Here is an 18,506-nt window from a genome sequence, read left to right as displayed (position 1 = left end):
GTGGGTACATCTAATAGCTCTTGATATAGTTGCACCCACACTACTACAATAATTGTAAAAGATGACAGTTTAAAAGTGTCATTAAACGTGAAAGATGACAGTTTTGAAACTGTCATCTATGGAGCTGTCATTAAAAGTCTGAATCTTAAAATGACGGTTTAAAACTGTCATTAATATCTATAAAGATGATGGTTTTTAAACGTAATTAAAAGTAGAAGATAACGGTTGTGAAATGTCATTAAAGTGCTTCAAAACTGTTATATTTCGAAAAGATGACACTGTTAAAGCGTAATTAAAAAGTCAAAGATGACAGTTTTAAACTGTCATCTTTTCTGTCTTTGATCCTAAAAAAAAAAAAATTCACAATTCTAGTTTCAGCTCAGAATCATTCAAAACAATTAAAAAAAGATAAAGTCATCCACTAATGTAAAAAAGAGTCTATATATTGAAAATTATAAAATTACAAACACTCTCTAATACACGTGTTCAAGTTATCTTTTGACACGAAAAGTACATACGAAATACAAATAAATTGCCCTACATAATGATTCACCGAGTTAATCTAGCTTCCCTCAACCTAAAATTTTTGCATTCCTTCAGCCGAAAAAGTCTAGAAGATGCACTAAGACCTGTGATGACAACTTCTCAGTAACTTCTTCTTTCCTTTCTCCCTATACAATCAACACATGATATGTACGCTCCAATAAAATGAGATGACACCTTTTCAGTCAGTATTTACTGCATGAAAAAATAACACAAAATTAACGTCCAACCAAACACATAGCTAGAGAGATGAAGCTAGAGAGACTTTCTTTTCATTTTGAACAACTAATCCATATTACGGTAATTATATACCAGTAGGCATGTGTGTATGCATATATTTCTATGCAAATTTGAAACATAAAACTGATAACAAATTTGTAAACACACTTATACGTGGCCTCCAAGAAATGTTCGCTTCAATTAAAGACAATTAATTCCTAATATGGATTCAGCCTTTTCATCAATATGAAAGTTTTTTTAATTTAAATTATGCTAGACAAACTCAAGATATTGTGCAAACCTTGGACAAAAGAAGTCTTTTCATCATTGAAAGGATACCTTAAAGAGCATTGCTCCAACAACATGTTCCTGCATAATATGTTGCCCCAGTTTCCCTACATTTGAGTTGTTATGTCACCAATGCCTACAAAAAAAGTCATTATTATGTGAATAATTGTTTGAAATGGGTAGCCTACGGAAAAAAATCAGCAACTAATTCAAATAAAAAGATATAAGAACCAAAACATCAACTAGAGAGAGCAATTGAAAAGTTTAAAGCAAAGAACTACAATTAGATGTTCAGCCACCTAAAGCAAGGAATATATTCGTTAGTGCATTTACCATCCACACCTATACAAGAAAGAGGTCCAAAGTAAACAAAATTTTACAGAGTACTAATTAATCTCCAAATTCTTGCCAAAATCAGAATTTTTCAAAGTCATATTTAAGTAAGCCTTAGTTTAACAAAACTGCGACAAAGGCTTAGAAGGTAGGATATTTTTTACCTCATTGCCAATCAATTCAAGATGTGTCTGACCCCTGAAGTTAGAAATTTGTCGTAATGAATAAATGTAGGCAATGTCAATTAGCAACAATCAAATTGAACTAAGCGTTAACATTATACCTCATCGCAGCCAGTCTAAACTAGTCTTGGTATGTGACCTATCAAACTGCAGTTAACTCACGACCAGCAAGAGTTGAACACATTGAACTGCAAACAATAGTTAATCCAACAGTTGTGTAGATTTTAGGAATCAAAGAAATAGAGTCTATGGGAATGCAACAATATGAAATGGAGCATGTCACAACCGTAGTTAAACTTCAAAACAAATTTACTTCCCCACCAAAGTGCCTCTGTTACTAGTTTCTTTACCAAGAATTTCAGATACTAAGATAATTAAACTGAAAAGTAAAAGCTAAGCTTGCCTTAAATCTACTTGAAGAAGTGGGGTTTGGTACCACGATCATCATTCCACCACTACCACAAACTATCAACAAAACAAACAAGTATAGCCAATATTATTGGACTGCCAAACCGGTTAATATAACTATTCAACTTTGCATAACAAGCAAGATACATACACTCCAAACACTACAACCTTTAAAAAAGGCTTCACCCTTTTCATTAACTGGCCACCAAGTTCAGACTAGGTGCTATATATTTAGCTCTATTTCTGCAAAAATTCTAGTAAAGATTAAAACAATAGGGTTTATAGAGAATGTTATGTACGTACACATATGCATCTGTGGAGGTGAGATATATAGAGAGAGGGAGGGAGGGAAACAAACCTGGTAGAGAGAGGTGGAGTTGTCGGCGGCAATCGGGAGAACACAAGCACGCATTAAACAAATCAACAATAAGCCCAACCTACATGTACAGAGCATAGATTGACACAAGCATATTATCAAACACTTGTAATGCAAATGGATATTCACCTATATGATTGTACATAGCATAGACTGAAACAAGCATATTATCAAACACCTATAATGCAAATGGATACTCACCTAGATAATTGATCTTGACAATCCAAACGAGACCTCTGCGAGCAACTCAATCAACACTGAAACAAATTTTGAACTATGTAAATAGCACCCATAAATTCAACAATGAAAAAATTAGGAAAGAGTTGGAGAACTATCTAAACAAAGCCGTGGGTCTGTATACCTGTTTGATTTCAAGTCAATCGATGACCAAAGCAATGGTGGAGCAAGTGGCCGATGACCAAGATCAATCAACGGCAAATCACAGTGACGGGCTTCTCCCGCCTCTTAACGCTGTCAAGATCAATGAACGGCACTCGTACGGTTGGTTGAGACAGAGAGAGATCGTGGAAGGTAAAAGAGGTTTTTTTTTTACGGGGTAAAAGAAGTTTCATCTAGGTTTATATTGGGCGAGATTAATTACATTGAGTTACCACGCGTCCCGCATATGGCGCCGTTTCCTCCCAAAAAAAAAAAAAAATTTTTGTTTTTTAATGTCACTTATAAGGAGAAAGTGACAATAAAAAATAATAATTGTGTCACTATTTTACAAAGTGACATCATAAATATATTAGATTATAGTTTTGGAGAAACTGACATTAAAAAGAAAGAATATTTATGTCACTATTTTAGAAAGTGACATTATAAATATAATATATCACCGTTTTTTTTGGATAACTGACATTATTTACTTACTGTAATCTTTTTAATTACGTTTTTTTCACAAAAGTGACATCTGTTCACTTTTTCAAGCGTCATCTTTTAACAATATTGTAGTAGTGCCAAAATTGTGTTTTAAAAGTGTGTATGTAGAATTGCTCTAATGTTCTTTATCTTCTGGGGAGGATCATTAGAATTTTCTGCAAGTACAGCCCGTATTTTTTTTGCGTTCAACTTGACGTGCTCGGCAACTTCTATAAAGTCAACAATTCAAATCGTGATGATGGTATCTTGAAGGATTCACCGGGAGCACTACAACCCCTAATAAATTTGCATAGCTGAGACTGACCCTATTTTATATCCTCACTAGTGCCCCCCCCCTTTCGCCGTCACAATTTGTGGAAGGATAAAAAAAGAAAACTTTATAGATAGAACCCATCTCAGAGAAAGTGAAGGGAATAAAAGAAAACTTCATAAAGAGAACCAAAAGAAAATAAAGAGAACCAATCTCCAAGAAAGTAAAGGAAACACAGTTGACTAATGATATACCCCTTATCATTTTTGTAGTTTACACATTGTCAAACTTTTCTGCGAGGAAACATGACCCAGGTCTTGAAAATAAACATTTTCTTTTGAATTTGTTTATCCAATTAAAAAAACGATTTTCAAAGCCCTGAAGAACGCTCAAGTCAAATCTCCATCATCAAATCCAAACTCCAGAACTCTGAAGATCAAAGCCTTCAAGCCCTTCAGAATTTGCATTCATCCATCGCAAGCATGCTTCCGGAGTTCTGAAGATCAAAGCTATGAAGGCCCTTCAGAATCTTTCAAGTCCACATCATGCTAGACGCTCTTCAGTTCAAAGCATCCAAGTCCTAAGCATCCAAGTCCTGAAGAACGTTCAAGCCAAATCTACCAATCATCAGTCTTCTTCTACCAAATTGAAGAAGATCTCAAATACCAATTTGAGTCAACATCTGCAAATCTGCATCTCCTTCAACCAAATTGAAGAAGATCTCAAAGACTGATTTGAGAAGAACTCCAAAGCCCTCAAGTCAATATCCACAAATCCGCCATTTTTTTCAACCGAATTGAAGAAGATCAAATAATTCAACTTGAGAAGAAGCTTCAAAACCCTCAAGTCAAAGCCTGACAAAGTCACCATCATCTTCGCAAAGACCACAGAAGATATTGCCGTTCAAATCAAGATCAAACTGTCAAGCTCTCGTTTCAACAACCGAAGAGAAAAATCAGAAAATTAATTTTATTTGAAAATCGCATCAGAGATTGTAACCCTAAATTTCTCAAATTAATAAAATTGACCTTATTCAGCATCTTTCCGTCTTTTTTCGTACACTCGAATTTTGCGCAATACACTCACATAATCCCCGTCAAAGACATATCATTCACGCCCAAGAAGTTACTTCCTTACGGCTTGCCCTGGTCGATGGTGTCGTTCCGCTTTCTTTTTAAAAAAGAAGATAATTTCAAATTCAAATATAATAAAAATAATTTTTTAATTTTTTAATTTTTTTGCACCGTTTAAAATATGTCAGTGAGACAATGTATGATTTTTGTTGTAAGCAGTTGTGACTTTCTTATTGGCCATATGGTACCAGTATGCATGTGTGCATGTGTTACTTTGTTTGCAACCAATTTTTTTTTTTTTTTAGGAATGTTACGTACAAAGTAAATTTATCCAAAAAGTATCTGGAAAAAAGTAATTCATTGTTGATGATTGGGTCACATATATCAAAATAAATCTCAACCACTAGCTGTTATTTTCAGAATACTTTTAGGCTAAGTTTTTTTTGTCCCTAGTATTTTTCAATGGGAAAATGACGGTCAATGATGTGTTTTAATAATTAATACCCCTTTCAAGGATATTTTTAGCATTAAAAAATGTTTTTAACGGGTATTAATTATCAAAATATGTCTTAGGGAGGCTTAATTATTCATCCTAGAAGGCTAGCAGAGTTAAGAATTCGTCCTACTGTTTTGAATTAATTATGATTTCGTCCCCGTGCTAGTTTATATCTCATTATTGCCCTTTAGTGGGGTTTTATATATATATATAGAGCGAAGGAAAAGGGGACGAAGACTTAATCCCTTTCATCCTCCCGAGAATCACGTTCCGTCCTGCTACCAGTGTTGCAAATTTCTCGCGCCCATATCCCGAAAATCACGTTGCTAATATTTTTCGACAATATCCATCTTCATCGGAAATCATCCATTCGATTTTGGAGCTCAAAATTTCCAAAAACCCTAGTCGGTATAAACCCAAACCAGTCAGCAATCCAATCTCGTCCGTCCTCCATTTTTTCCAATACAGGCGACAAACCACGTTGAATGCATTCCCCCATCATTTCGGAATGGGGTTTTCTGCGGAAAACTTCGCGTCGTCAAAAAACAATCAAGCCTTTCGTGGTTGAAGCCAGCGGCGGAGAAGAAGGTGACGAAACCGACATACCCAGATCTCGTAAGTCTATCCCTTAAACCCCCTTTTGTTCTTCGGTAGCTTTTTTGGGATTTGCCGGTTGGACATAAGTTACGCTTGTAAATCTGATTTGTTTATGACCATTGTGCAAAATTTGTTATAGTGTGTCGCAATGGAATGAATCAGTAGGATAATCGGCTGGATGTCATGAATCAATGAGATTTAACCCGATATTCATGAAATCATGATTTGGGGTTCCTAATTAAGTTTGTTCCTGTGTGTTCTAAGTAAAATTAAGATTGTTGCCGATATTACTGAATTCATGATTTTGTCATGACGTAGATATGTCGAGTTTTCCTAAAAATAACGATTCCTTAAATTGTCCGTGTTTGATTCTTTGATTTCATTGTTATATTGTTTATGTCATATTTTTTTAAATTTTGCTCGAAACTAGCTTAGAAACGGTAATGTAAAGTCGTAATCGTCATGTTAATGAAACCATAGAATGTCATGCTAATTTAACCATCTAACCATGCAACGGTTTGAGTAACTCCTTTTTTTGTGGTAATTTAGCCATGATTTTGTCATTCTTGGTTGGCCAACCTGAACATTGAAAAAAAAAAAATATGTGGCAAAATGATCATGGAATTGTCCTAAAATTATCGTTTTTAAATGCTATATTGTTTGTGTGATGTTTTTTTTAAAATCGGTTCAAAGTTAGATTAGGAATGGTAATGTAACTTTGTAATCGTTATGGTAATGTTACCTTGGAATACCATGGTAATTTAACCATGTAACGGTTTGATGGTAATGTAGTCATGTTCCTTGAAACAAGAGTAGTGAGAAATATGATTTTTTGTCGTTTGGTTGGCCAACTTGATCAACGAATAAGGCATGCAACCATGTGGTCAAGTTATCATAATATAATGGTCAACCGTGAAGTTAATTTGACAATCTGAATTCATTGAAAAGAGATGCTAGTAGGTGATAAATTTGCCATTTTATAATGGTCAAAACCAGTCTACTTGAAACTAGCAAATAATTATTTATTAGTGTTTCCTTTTACATGGTCACTTTACCATACACACTTTTAACATCATGTCTTGTTGGCCATGTTGCATGACATAAGTTTGGACAATACCAATTTCGAGTGTTAAAAATCCATGTTTCATACATTGTCTAGTCTAGTGTGGTCATGAAAGTTTCATGAACAGTCTCCAAATTTACCTCCTTTTTTATGACCTAATGGAATGTCCAACATTATTTCAGGACTTAAGCCTACTAAAGTGGAAGGGGGAGCTAGGTTGAAACAAAAAAGAAGTTGGTTTAGATGATGCAGTAGTTGAAGATACGCCACCTTCAAAGATAAAAAGGTATGACACCAAAAGAAAATCATGATGTGGAAGGGTCATCAAAGATTCGCACAAGATTTGGAAGTGTAGCACAAAAGATTAAGGCCAAACATCCTAAACCTGATGTGGAAGAGTCAGAGCAGAAATGTACAAGATATAGGAGTGTAGCGCGAGGAATTAAGGCCAAACATCCTCATTCGAGGAAACATCGAGATGTAGATGTGGGAGAAATACGTGAGACAACGTATCGTGCAAGCCTAAATGGCTTAAAGACATTGATTGAGGAGCCATGTTCTTATTTTTTTTTATGGTAATTTAGCTATGTTCTTACTTTTAAATTGGTATATAAAGTCCAAATGGTTTTGGGGAATTGGTTGTCCATTATTTAGATTGCAATAGAGAATGTATTCTTTTGATTGTGGGCATTTAGAATGTAACAAAAAATGGACCACTGAAATGGTTAACTTGATAATGAATTCTGCTTCGATCTAGGTAAATTATCAAATATGGGTAATTTACCACCAAAATCTAATGTTGCAAGGGGAGTCACAGGAAAGTTTCGTGATGAACATGGCTTTGAACATCTTATTTGGGACATACATTGATCATGTAAGATTGACCATCAACACAGAAAAGGATATGTATTGACTTACTTGACATGATAAAGTGATAAAGTGATCAATTTACCACCAAAAATAGAACTGAGAAATCAGTGGGATTTGTTGGAAGTTTGAAAGTTTGAAAATAGTGATCTGTTCTTCCCCCTGTTGTAGCCATAAATTAAGAGATTGGAATTCATCTCTCTCTCTCTCTCTCCCTTACATATGTTTAATATATATATATATATATATATATATATATATATTACAAAATAGAATAAAGGGTAATAAAGATAATTTACATATTGCAAAGATGAAATCATAAGCATGAAAAAAAAGAGGAATAAATTCTTACATTGCATAAAAAAAGAGGATGAATATTTAAATATTTCTACGTCCTTACGCGGTGATTTTCCCTTTTCCAAATTTCTTAGGAGTAGGCCATGCACAGATCTATCGTGGCTTGCGAGCTGGCAGGTTTGAATGGGCTGGGCCCACTCCTCTCTCACCCTCCTGAACCCAGCTGTCCCGCACTTTCAAAACGACGCGTAAATATTGGTGCAATCAATTTTGGGTTGGTTGGCACAAACGGTGGAACCCACTTTTCATTTTTGAACCATTGAAATCAAAAGCAAACACTGTTACTTGTCAAACAAAAAAAACCAAAGCTGCAAAGGGACCAAAAGAGCTCATCGCAAAGGCAAAATTTTCAGTGCCGAGGGTACCACGTGGTGTCCGCTCGGTGCATCCGAACTGTCCATTGAATTTTTGGACGGCATGGATTTAGAGAGAGAGAGAAAGGAGAGAAAATATTGGGGTGGGGTGAGATGAGAGAGAGGGTTTCAATCCGAGCCGTCCAAAAGTGTATTGAATGGTTCGAATGTGTCGAACGAGTACCACGTGTAATATACCCACCCGACACCCAAAAATTTCTCCATTGCAACACACACATCAATAAAGACTCCTTGTTCTAAACGGGAAATCCTAAATCCTAACGAAGCCAATCAAACCCCTTCCCCCAGCCCCACCCCAACAAAGAAGGTTAAAAAAATTAAGCGAATAAAATCCGATGGAAACTAGCACTAGCAGGGGGATGGGAGAGCCGCCCTTTTTGTTTTTTCCTTCGATGCTCCTGCTTTTGATTTGTTCATGGTTTGTCGGTTAACGCAAGAAAGCGCAATGAGATGATATGCATACTGAGTGTTTACTTCTTGTATAAATTACCCTTTTAACCATAAAATTGTATTTAAATTATTTATGTCTCTGTTCCAAACGGTGAAGAAGTCCATACAAGAGGATGGAGTCTTTCCCGTATCGACTATATTTTTATATTTTTTTGATTTCTCATATTGGAACGAATGATATGACGCAATAATTTTATCCGAATCTCGTAAAAATTAATAGAATATAACCAACAAACTATGCAAAAAAGTCAAAAAAAATTTAACCCGTGGGGCAGTTAAATCATGGAGAATTTACTTAGTGGAGTCGTGGACTACTTGGCTTCATAAACATCGAATGCCACACTTATCACTTTTTAGTTTTTCTAAACCGTGATTTGTATTATTCATTGATCTTTTGTTTAATTAAGGAGAAAACGCCTACGTATTTGGACAATAGGAAGTTTCTAATTAGAGTCCAGTCAAGTTGTGAGCTGTTTAAGGCAGCTTCCAAAAGGCATTTTAAAAGATTTTTGAATTAGCCGAAATCGGAAAACTTTTCAACCTCAGTTTATTTTTTTATTAACAAATCAAGCACCTTTGTACATACTCAGTAATTTTTAAAGTTTCTTGAATTATGCACGAAACTACTTTATTTTTTATTCAAAAATTATACTTCTTGTTGAATTTAACTATTGTTACGGAATGGAGAGAGTATATATATTTTTCTTTTCCATCAGCTTTTGAAAGTGTAGTTTGATCAACTAGTCAAATTTTGGCCATTCAAGAAAAGCAAAAAAAAAACTAGTCAAATTTCACTCTTAGAGTGAGTTTGGTCTGAATTAATTTGGTTTAAAGAAACTTCGTTTTATTAATTGCTAGTAAAAAAAAAATTAATTTAAACATTCATCTTAACCATAGAAATGAGAAAAAAAAGAAAAAGAATCACGATTGAGAAAAGTTCTGATAAGAGGACATTTAAGATAACGATAACGAAAGAGTTGTTTCAAATTTTTTTTTTTTGGTTTTTTGAGAATTATCTTTATTTTGTATCGTAATTCTTTACTTCTTAAATTGTCCCGTTAAGACAAATTGTTAATTAAAAAATTAAAATTTATTTTGTATCGTAATTCTTTACTTCTTAAATTATCCTGTTAAGTCAAATTGTTAATTAAAAAATTAAACAAAAATTTCAAAGAGATTCAAAAGGAAAATATAAATATTGATCCTTTCAAAAAAGGAAGAAGAGGAAAATAGAAATAAAATTTAGTCAAAGGGCGGCTTGTCTTGAGGATTGGAGTGGTTGACAGTTGAACCCTTTTAAAAAGGGTTGACGCAACAGTGTTAAGTTTTTCAGTGCTGACAAGAGTATTAGAGGTAATAAGTGGAGAGAGATAAAGAAAGAAATAATTGAAAGTAAGAAGAATTTTTTAAAAAAAAACTTTTTAAAAAGTAAAACAAACAAGGCACAACAGCTAGTCAAATTTCCACAGTATTTAGGACGCATTGGGATTTAGCGGATGCAAACCAAAATTGAGGAGAAACCAAATTTAGTTGAGTTGATTGTCTTATTTCTCTTTTCAGTGGTAGTCAAGGTTCGAGACTTCAAGTCCCGTGGGGAGCATGTTTGGAGTTCAGAATTATGGATGTACATCATTTGAAAAAAAAAAACCAAAATCTCGAGATTTAAAGAGAAAATAATTGACACCGACCAATCGAATTCATTTTTTGAAAGGGTTCATTCATTGGGAACCCATGAACCCCACTTCTTCTAGAAAGGGTCCTGTTAGTATAAAGCAATTGTACCTGGACATTTTACACTGCCGAGAGGGTATAAAAAAGGAAAAGGGTAGGAAGTCCAACCCAAGCAAGTTAACCATCTGTTGAAGATAAGCAGCCCCCTTCCCTTCGGCCTGTCCGTAGAGAAGGAAAGTAAAGTCCAGAGACCACTCAATCCCAATGAAGCCAATCAGCGCCTGCATCTTTGTGGTCTCTTTTTTGATGATATTCGCTTCCCTGGTGAGGTTTGATGTCTTTGTTATGCCGCTGGGAGGGTCGAAAATGTTGGTCGTCGATGTCTCCACTGGGCCGTATCAGTGGCTGGGCCGGTCGCCTAGCCACCATGAAGTACTAACACCGGTGCAGTTACTGCTACGACTCCAAAACCACCACCACCATACCCAGGCGGCGACGACGCCGACGCCGCAAACGTCGCTGGCGATGGACCAGGAGGTAAAGAATTTGAAATATTGGGGGGTCTGGCATTTAAAGTGACCCCTGCTCTCCATTGCTAAAATCCTGATTCACTAGCAGTTGCTAAAATCCAGATAATAGTAGAGAAGTTCGTATTCGTGAATTATATAATTCTGACCCTTTAATCTTGCAATTCCTGTTGTCACTTCTGGTTGTAATTAAATTCTGAAATCATACGATTGACAAAATTCCTTTTGCAAAATTTTCACCCCTTTAATGGACATCGCTGTAAATGCTAGCTAGCATCCATACGCGTCTTTAGGTCCCATTCCGCTAAAAGAAAGAAGTACTTATTTTTTGAAATAAATGACCTTTTTTGTAAAGCGAAAAATAAGTACTTGAAAAATAAGAATTTTAACGGAACGATGCCGTACTGGATGTAGATGCATTTGCACCCAAGAGTATTACTACTTCACTAAAGTTCTGGGGTGTTAGAGCATCCGCAATGTAATAATCAAAACTTGCCACGTCAGCTTTTGATTATTCATTTAGATGGTTGCTAAAGTTAGCAATTAATCTGGAGTCCCATATTGTTACTTTTGATTATTTAAATGCCCAAATTTGATTATTGATTAGGAGGTTGCTAATTTTAATTATTATAATGTGAGCATTTTTTTAAGCACACATTGCTAACTTTAGCAATTTTTTGATTTTGATTATTACATTGTGGATGCTCTTGATGTCCATTTTCGTATTTTGGGACTTTGGCACCATTTTCAAAGCAATCGGGTTTTAGTTACCTCAAAAATGTTACGCGCACAACCATTGAACATCATTCGTTGTCCAAAAATGCTACACGCAAAACCGTTGTGCAAAACGTTTTACACAATCAATCTCTGACCGTCTATTGTTGTAATTAATGGTCAGAATTCTTTCATTTATGATCGGTAATACATTATTTTTAATCCGGACTTTCCAAAACACATTTAGACGGCCACAATTAGTTGCACAACCAACACAATGGTTGTGCGTGTAGCATTTTTGGTGTAGTAACCAAACGTACATTTAATTTTTGTCCTACACTTTGAAGACCATTGTACAAAAATTGAATGTAGGTCTGGTTACTACACAGCTATCAGAGGTAGTCATTTTTTTCTTTGATTAGGGACTTTATGACATTTACGAGGCTAATTACTTATTAGGACATCAGCGTCTTGTGTGTGTGTCTCTTCGGGAAAGATTGAGTATCATGAAATATTCTTTCCAAACTAGGAGAAGAAACTGTTGGAAATTGACTTGATGGAATTCCTAAATTGACTAAGATTGTTATTCCTATTCGGTTTAAGTTTATTTATTGATTTTCTACAAATAGGGACCTTGGGGTTTTTAGGGTTATGGTTCTTTTGTTCGAATGGCTTAGATGTTAGGGTTTTGTTCAACTCTTAAGGTTTCACCAAGGGTTTGTGTCTTCTTTTTTGGTTCTACCAGAGATTTGTTCAGTTCATAAATATCTGTTTGGTGGTGCTTCAATGAGAGTTACGGGTATAGCTGGCTCTTTGTTTCTCTTTCCGTTTATAGTGAATCCTCTTGCTCTTTTCCCCCGCGGTAGGCCTGTCAATGAACCGGATCCGATCCGATCCGGATCCGGATCCGATAATTCGAATCCGGATCCGAATCCGATAATTCGAATCCGGTAATTTAATACGGATTCGGATCGAATTAAATCCATTATCAATCCGAATCCGAACTTTATTTTTTAAAATTTTTAAAATTTTTTTTAAAAAATAGTAAATTTTTTTTAAAAAATAGTAAATTTTTTATTTTGAAAAAAAAAATGTTTAAGAAGTTGTATTTTTATTTTTTATTTTTAATTTTTTAAATTTTTTTTCAGAAAATATTTTTTTTTGAAAAAAAAAATTGTATTTTTTTTTGCTAAAATTTTTTAAGGAAAAAAAAGTTTCCGGATCGGATTCAGATTTTTGGATCGGGTCTGGATTTTTTGAATCCGGATCCGGATTTGTCAGATCCGGATCGAATCTGGCCCCATTGACAGGCCTACCCCGTGGAGTACATTCTTGCTTTGTGCTTGAGCAGAACCATGTATCTCTTTGTGTTCTTGTTTATCGCTTGTTAATTTGTTATATTTTCAATTTCGTGTTTGGCACAATGGTAACAAGTGCAATCCATCATAAACCAGTTGGAGGGGCATTGTTTACCCGATGGAGGCGAGATTGTGGGGTGGCCTTTAAGCTCATGCGAGATTGTGGTGTGGACTTATAGCTCATCATCAAGTGAATTTAATGCTATGAACAACAGAGCACACATTGTCAGACAGTATGAAAGCGGCTCTACTGCATCTGACAGGAAATCTACAAGAGAAACACCAGACAGAAAAGGGATAACTTTTAGTTTATGCGGTTTAGAGGATCTCCGACAATATTCTGTACGTAAATTGATAAATGCTGTTTCTTTTTGGATATTGCTTGCCATCTGTCTCGTGTGTTCAAAAGTATCACAGCTTGTTAGATCTTCAACACAGCCTTCAGCCTCACTACCCTTATCCTTAAGTGAAATACCACCACCAAAAGCACCAGAAAAACCAAAAGTACCAATTAAAAAAATACAAGAAGCAAAAGGGAAAGGGAGAGTTATTTCAGAGAATCTTCAACAATATTTTGGCCGAAAACGTAAAGATGTTGCGGCGAGGCTTGGCGGTAAATATTGCTTGCCATCTCTCTCTTGTTTTCAACCATACTAACTGTGTTACTAGATGCTGGATTATTGTCTTGTGGACGCAACATTATGATACTGAATTCTTACGTTTCTTTGCTCATGCAGTTAGTGTCTCCACGTTTAAGCGAATGTGTAGGCAGCAGGGGATTATGCGGTGGCCTGGGATGGGAAGCGGTGGTAGTGGTAATTCTTCCCTCTCTTTATAGTCTCCTATTTGGATAGTTGACAGGAAGGGAAGAGAAACCATGGTCCCCCAAATAGCCGATCTTTGAATCTTTCCAAAAGTTAAGGGAATTAAAGGGGACGTGAGTCATGGTTATTATAGGCACCCTTAACAGTTCTGAAACCCTCTGATTCGCATGATAACCAATTTTGTTCTTAAATCTTACTGACAATAGGTGTCTGTTTTTTATGATCGGTATAATTGAACCTTCTTTATTGTTCTTTCTATCATTTCTCTTTTTCTCTTTTATTTTCTCTCGTATCCAATTACTTATTTCATTTTCTCCAAACAGTCTCTAAACCCCCCGATCAACATGGAGAAAGGAATACATCAACCGCACGCGAGACGCCATCACATAATGTGCAGACTGGGATGGAGGTTGAACTGTTTGGTCAAAATGAGGTGGCAAATGTGTCTCGACGAGATTTTATGGGAGGCCCAATTGCTTTGAATACATCTACTGCACGTGAGACGCCATCACATAATGTGCAAACTAGGATTAATGTGCAAACTAGGATGGAGGGTGAACCGGTTGGTCAAAATCAGGAGTCAAATGAGTGTGGACGAGATTTTATGGAACGCCAAATTGCTCTGAATACAGAAAGTGGTTTAATAATGGGTATCATGAAATTTTCTTTCTAGTATCCATTTCTCTTCTTCTCTTTCATTCCCTCTCGTACATAAGTATTTCTTTTCTTTTCTCCAAACAGTTTCGAGACCCCCTGATCAACATGAAGAAAGGAATACATCAACCGCATGCGAGACACCATCACATAATGCGCAGACTGGGATGGAGGGTGAACTGTTTGGTCAAAATGAGGTGGCAAATGTGTTTCGACGAGATTTTATGGGAGGCCGAATTGCTTTGAATACAGAAAGTGGTTTAATAATGGGTATCATGAAAATGGCTTTCTAGTATCCATTCCTCTTCTTCTCTTTCATTCTCTGTCGTACATAATCACTTCTTTTCTTTTCTCCAAACAGTCTCGAGACCCCCTGATCAACATGGAGAAAGGAATACATCAACCGCATGCGGGACGCTGTCATGTAATGTGGAGACTGGGATGGAGGTTGAACCAGTTGGTCAAAATCAGGAGGCAAATGTATTTCAACGAGATTTTACAAAAGGCCCGACTGCTTTGAATACAGAAAATGGTTTAATAATAGGTATTGTGAAAACCCCTCCTTTTCATGATTCTTACCCTGGTAATTATCCTATTGATTACAAAGAAAGTGAAAACGCAGGGAGTTTCTCTGAATGGGCAAGTCAAGTGAATGATCAATCAACTTTGTCCACTCCTTATCAAAATCACAATGCTCTTGTATTTCCCCAGCCTCAAATAACATCGATGCTAAGTGAGAACAGGGGTGGTTCAATAGATTGGACGAATTCTTTAGCTTCACAAGCAAAGCCCTTTTCAGACAGACACATCTCTGGATCTAGTAATTTGGCATTTCCTACATGGTCAAATCAAGCGGCTCCTAGTCAACATGCGGAAGGTCAATCAGTGAAGTCCACTGTTTACCCAGATCACAATGCAGTCCACTGTTTTCCGGAGGGACATGTCTTTGAATCTATTTACTGGAATGAGCATACAAATTCTTTAGCTTCACAAGCAAAGCCCTTTTCAGACAGACTTATCTCTAGATCTGGTAATTTCGCATTTCCTACATGTTCTGAATCTTCTGATACAACTATCCATTTCTCTTCTTCTCTTTTAGTATCTTTCCAACCTAATTTTTTACCTTTCTTTTCTTTTTCCCTAACAGTCTGGAGACTCCCTGATCAACTGGAAGGTCAAACAATGCAGTTCACTGCCCATGCAAATCCAAATGCTCTTGGGCTTCCACAGTTTCAGATAGCATCGTCCCAGGTGCCAAGTGCGAACGAAGGTAGGATAGCTTCACAAGTTGAGGCCTTTATTATGGGACATGTCTCTGAGTCTAGTAATTTAGCATTTCCTGAATATTCTGATGCAGCAGCTCCTAGCCATCCTATGGCTACTATTCTCCCAGAAAGACAAGGTCCGAGGTCCGTGAAGGTAAAGGCAACATATGGGAATGGGAATAGGATAATAAAATTCCCGCTCCCTCTCACGTCTGGAATTAAGGAACTGATGCAAGAAGTGTCAAAGACACTGGACTGGGAGCTTGGTAGTTTCGATGTGGATTATAAGGATGAGGATGGGGAGTGGATTTCAATGGCCCGTGATGATAATGTAAGTGAATATCTGCAACTTCTCAAATCATTAGGAAATCAAGCAACCAAACTAGAGGTTCGTAAAAAGGTTCCCGATACCACAAATATTTTTTAAACCTGCGGATTATTGAAGCAGCAAAGACCATAGTTGTGTTAGTTCTAGGAATAATATTACAAGGTTGATGCCAATTCCATGTTCCTTGTGTAACGAAACATTTCCTTGCCAGATTTTAAACATTTCCTTGCGGGGATTCTTCGTGTTCACCATCATTGTTGCATTATCGTGTGCATGGTGACGGGGATGAGATTTTTGGGACCATAGGCCCTTTACGTTATGGTTTGTGGGGTTCATTGATGGAAGAGTTCAGTCCTAAATTGTTGTTTCTGCAGTGGCTATCATCAATCATCAATAAGATTTCTCTATCACGTTGACAAAGAAAGAAAAAACTTAAGCCAAAACAACCGCCCTAGTAATGTACAATCCTGGCTCAATACCGAAGTCATTTTCCATCGATTTGAAGTGTATAAAACCTTCTTCCACTGCCTCTGGGCTAGCAAGCCGATGAAACCGCAACGGATGTCTCTCCGCTGGGCAGCAACCCTGCCGTTCTGATTTTTCCGAACACAAGCAACCGGTTATCCCCTCCCTGTCTCCCCATTACTTGCATATATATATCTGTATAGAGTTGAGTTTTGTTTACCCTTCATTTAAAATGGTGAACATTTTCCTATTTTTTATTGATTGAAATGGTGTGTAGATCCCACCATAAAGTGATGTCATACTTACCAGAAAGTGTATTGCACGGGTGAGACCTATACCATTTGAATCAATAAGAGAGAGGGTGAACAAAATTGCACTCACCTGTATATCATCAAATAATGCCATGGCTGAACATTCCTCTTGGCGGAGGCGTCTGTACATTGAGGATTTAGTGGTCACATGAACACTTTGCTTAGAATACATGTAAAAATTATAGACTAATCTTGTTTTGAACGCCCAATTCAAATATCAATGAACACCCAATTCTAAAAGTTTTGAACATCTAATCCAAAAACAATTGAACACCCAACCCAACTAATTAAACACTCAACTACAACTCAATAACAGTCCATCAATGTAGGTAATTCATATTTGAGTACTTAACACATTACTTCAAATAAAGCTCACAATCCGAATGGAAAAAAATTGAAAAAAAGAAATCTATTGATTTAAGTATTATACTTTGTATTCTCTCTCCATCTCTATTGTTGATAGTCTAATTGTGTTAATGTTGCATTCGTGATAATAGCGACTTTATTATTTTTTGTCTAGTTAGCTTATAGATTACAAACAAAACTTTAAAAAATTCAACTACATGGCAAATCTCCGATAAAAAATTTAAAATGTTGGCCCCAACATACTCGCTACAATTTCTTTCAAAAGAATTTTAGTAGATTAATATGCCGGTTAAATATTGGAACAGAATATGAGAATTCGTCTAGGACAACTATAAAATTCAACACCCTCCATTCTCGAAACATTGTCTACTACGCAATACGATAACTTTTAAAAAAAATTAAAATATATATAGTATATATTTTTAAGTCCTCATTTCGCCTCATAGTTAATTTTTTTACATTATGGTTAATTTTTTTTGTCTATATTATTTATACTAATAAATGAGGTTATGCACATATATTATTGGTCAATACATCAGCTCATAGAGTTAAGGTAATTTCTAAACACCCTATTACAAATTCTTGGAGCCGTCACTACCTCTTGGGCAATCTAGATTTCCCAGCAAGCATCTCTTATACTCCTCTTTTTTTTTTCTTTTTTCTTTTTTTTTGAAAAACACTGTGAACTTGTTTAGTTCATTGTTTCCAACATTTAATATTATCATTAACAAGTTTTCACTGTGGATTTTTCACAATAGACCCTAATGAGGTATTGCGATTTATTGTACAAATGTGTATGTCTGCCAGATGAATATGATTTTTGGTACGCATGAAATGCTCAGGTTTCCAGAAAAAATGAATGGTTTATGTCACAAACTTAGACGTAGAGGACTCACAATTGAGCACACTTCGGGAGTGGAGAGCCTTGGAGCACTACAGTCCACAGGAACCCCAAGTCCCCCGGAGAGCTGTTCGGTGTTTGCGAATCCAAAGGAAAATAAGGACAACGACGCGTCGGTGAAAGTCTACACCACACAGAAGGGTAAAAAAAGGAAACAAACAAAAAACAAAAAGGGTCTACACCATACGGAGAAAGGTTTGTTGGGATTCACCGGCCGGCGACATTTGTGGAGTTTGGATTCAAGGGATCCGGAAGATGAGGGCAAAAAATTTCTGACTTGGTGAATTTTGAGAGTTATAAGGAGTTTGACAAGGGGGTAGGCAAGGCTTGGACGAGGTTTTACTGGTTGTACGAGCCTCCTAGT

The 18,506-nt window shown here is 36.2% G+C and overlaps 1 protein-coding gene and 2 long non-coding RNA genes across 4 annotated transcripts; 1 reads left to right on the top strand and 2 right to left on the bottom strand.

Annotated features, from left to right (window-relative positions):
- Positions 1–698: 698 nt before the first annotated feature.
- LOC131325797 (uncharacterized) lies at positions 699–2,874 on the bottom strand. The gene is made up of 3 exons (XR_009199810.1): positions 2,332–2,874; positions 1,064–1,753; positions 699–738 (listed from the first exon to the last, which is right to left on the bottom strand). It is a non-coding gene; the product is annotated as an uncharacterized LOC131325797 (long non-coding RNA).
- A 7,684-nt stretch (positions 2,875–10,558) lies between these two features.
- LOC131325799 (uncharacterized) lies at positions 10,559–10,929 on the bottom strand. The gene is made up of 2 exons (XR_009199812.1): positions 10,819–10,929; positions 10,559–10,767 (listed from the first exon to the last, which is right to left on the bottom strand). It is a non-coding gene; the product is annotated as an uncharacterized LOC131325799 (long non-coding RNA).
- Positions 10,829–16,350, top strand: LOC131325766 (uncharacterized). 2 transcript variants are annotated; one of them, XM_058358206.1, is made up of 8 exons: positions 13,189–13,641; positions 13,766–13,843; positions 14,176–14,502; positions 14,594–14,776; positions 14,868–15,050; positions 15,129–15,536; positions 15,654–15,776; positions 15,864–16,350. In XM_058358206.1, the coding sequence occupies exons 1-8, from the start codon at positions 13,233–13,235 to the stop codon at positions 16,196–16,198; spliced, it is 2,046 nt and encodes a 681-aa protein (XP_058214189.1). In that variant the 5' UTR covers positions 13,189–13,232; the 3' UTR covers positions 16,199–16,350. The 2 variants fall into 2 exon arrangements, with proteins under 2 accessions (XP_058214190.1, XP_058214189.1); XM_058358207.1 differs by lacking the exon at positions 13,189–13,641 and adding an exon at positions 10,829–10,966 and having other exon boundaries at positions 15,654–16,350.
- Positions 16,351–18,506: the final 2,156 nt, after the last annotated feature.

Source organism: Rhododendron vialii, chromosome 5a, assembly GCF_030253575.1.
Source record: "Rhododendron vialii isolate Sample 1 chromosome 5a, ASM3025357v1".
Taxonomy (NCBI): domain Eukaryota; kingdom Viridiplantae; phylum Streptophyta; class Magnoliopsida; order Ericales; family Ericaceae; genus Rhododendron; species Rhododendron vialii.
The sequence above is the reverse complement of the archived record's forward strand: the minus strand, read 5'-3'. Positions and strand labels throughout refer to the sequence as shown.

What these genes read in the sequence shown, in the direction of transcription:
- LOC131325766 (XM_058358206.1), top strand. Translation starts at nt 13,233, where the DNA reads ATGAACAACAGAGCACACATTGTCAGACAGTATGAAAGCGGCTCTACT. An exon ending in AGAAAGTGGTTTAATAATGG is followed by an intron (nt 14,777 to 14,867) that starts GTATCATGAAAA and finishes TTCTCCAAACAG; the next exon opens with TCTCGAGACCCCCTGATCAA. An exon ending in GGTGCCAAGTGCGAACGAAG is followed by an intron (nt 15,777 to 15,863) that starts GTAGGATAGCTT and finishes ATTCTGATGCAG; the next exon opens with CAGCTCCTAGCCATCCTATG.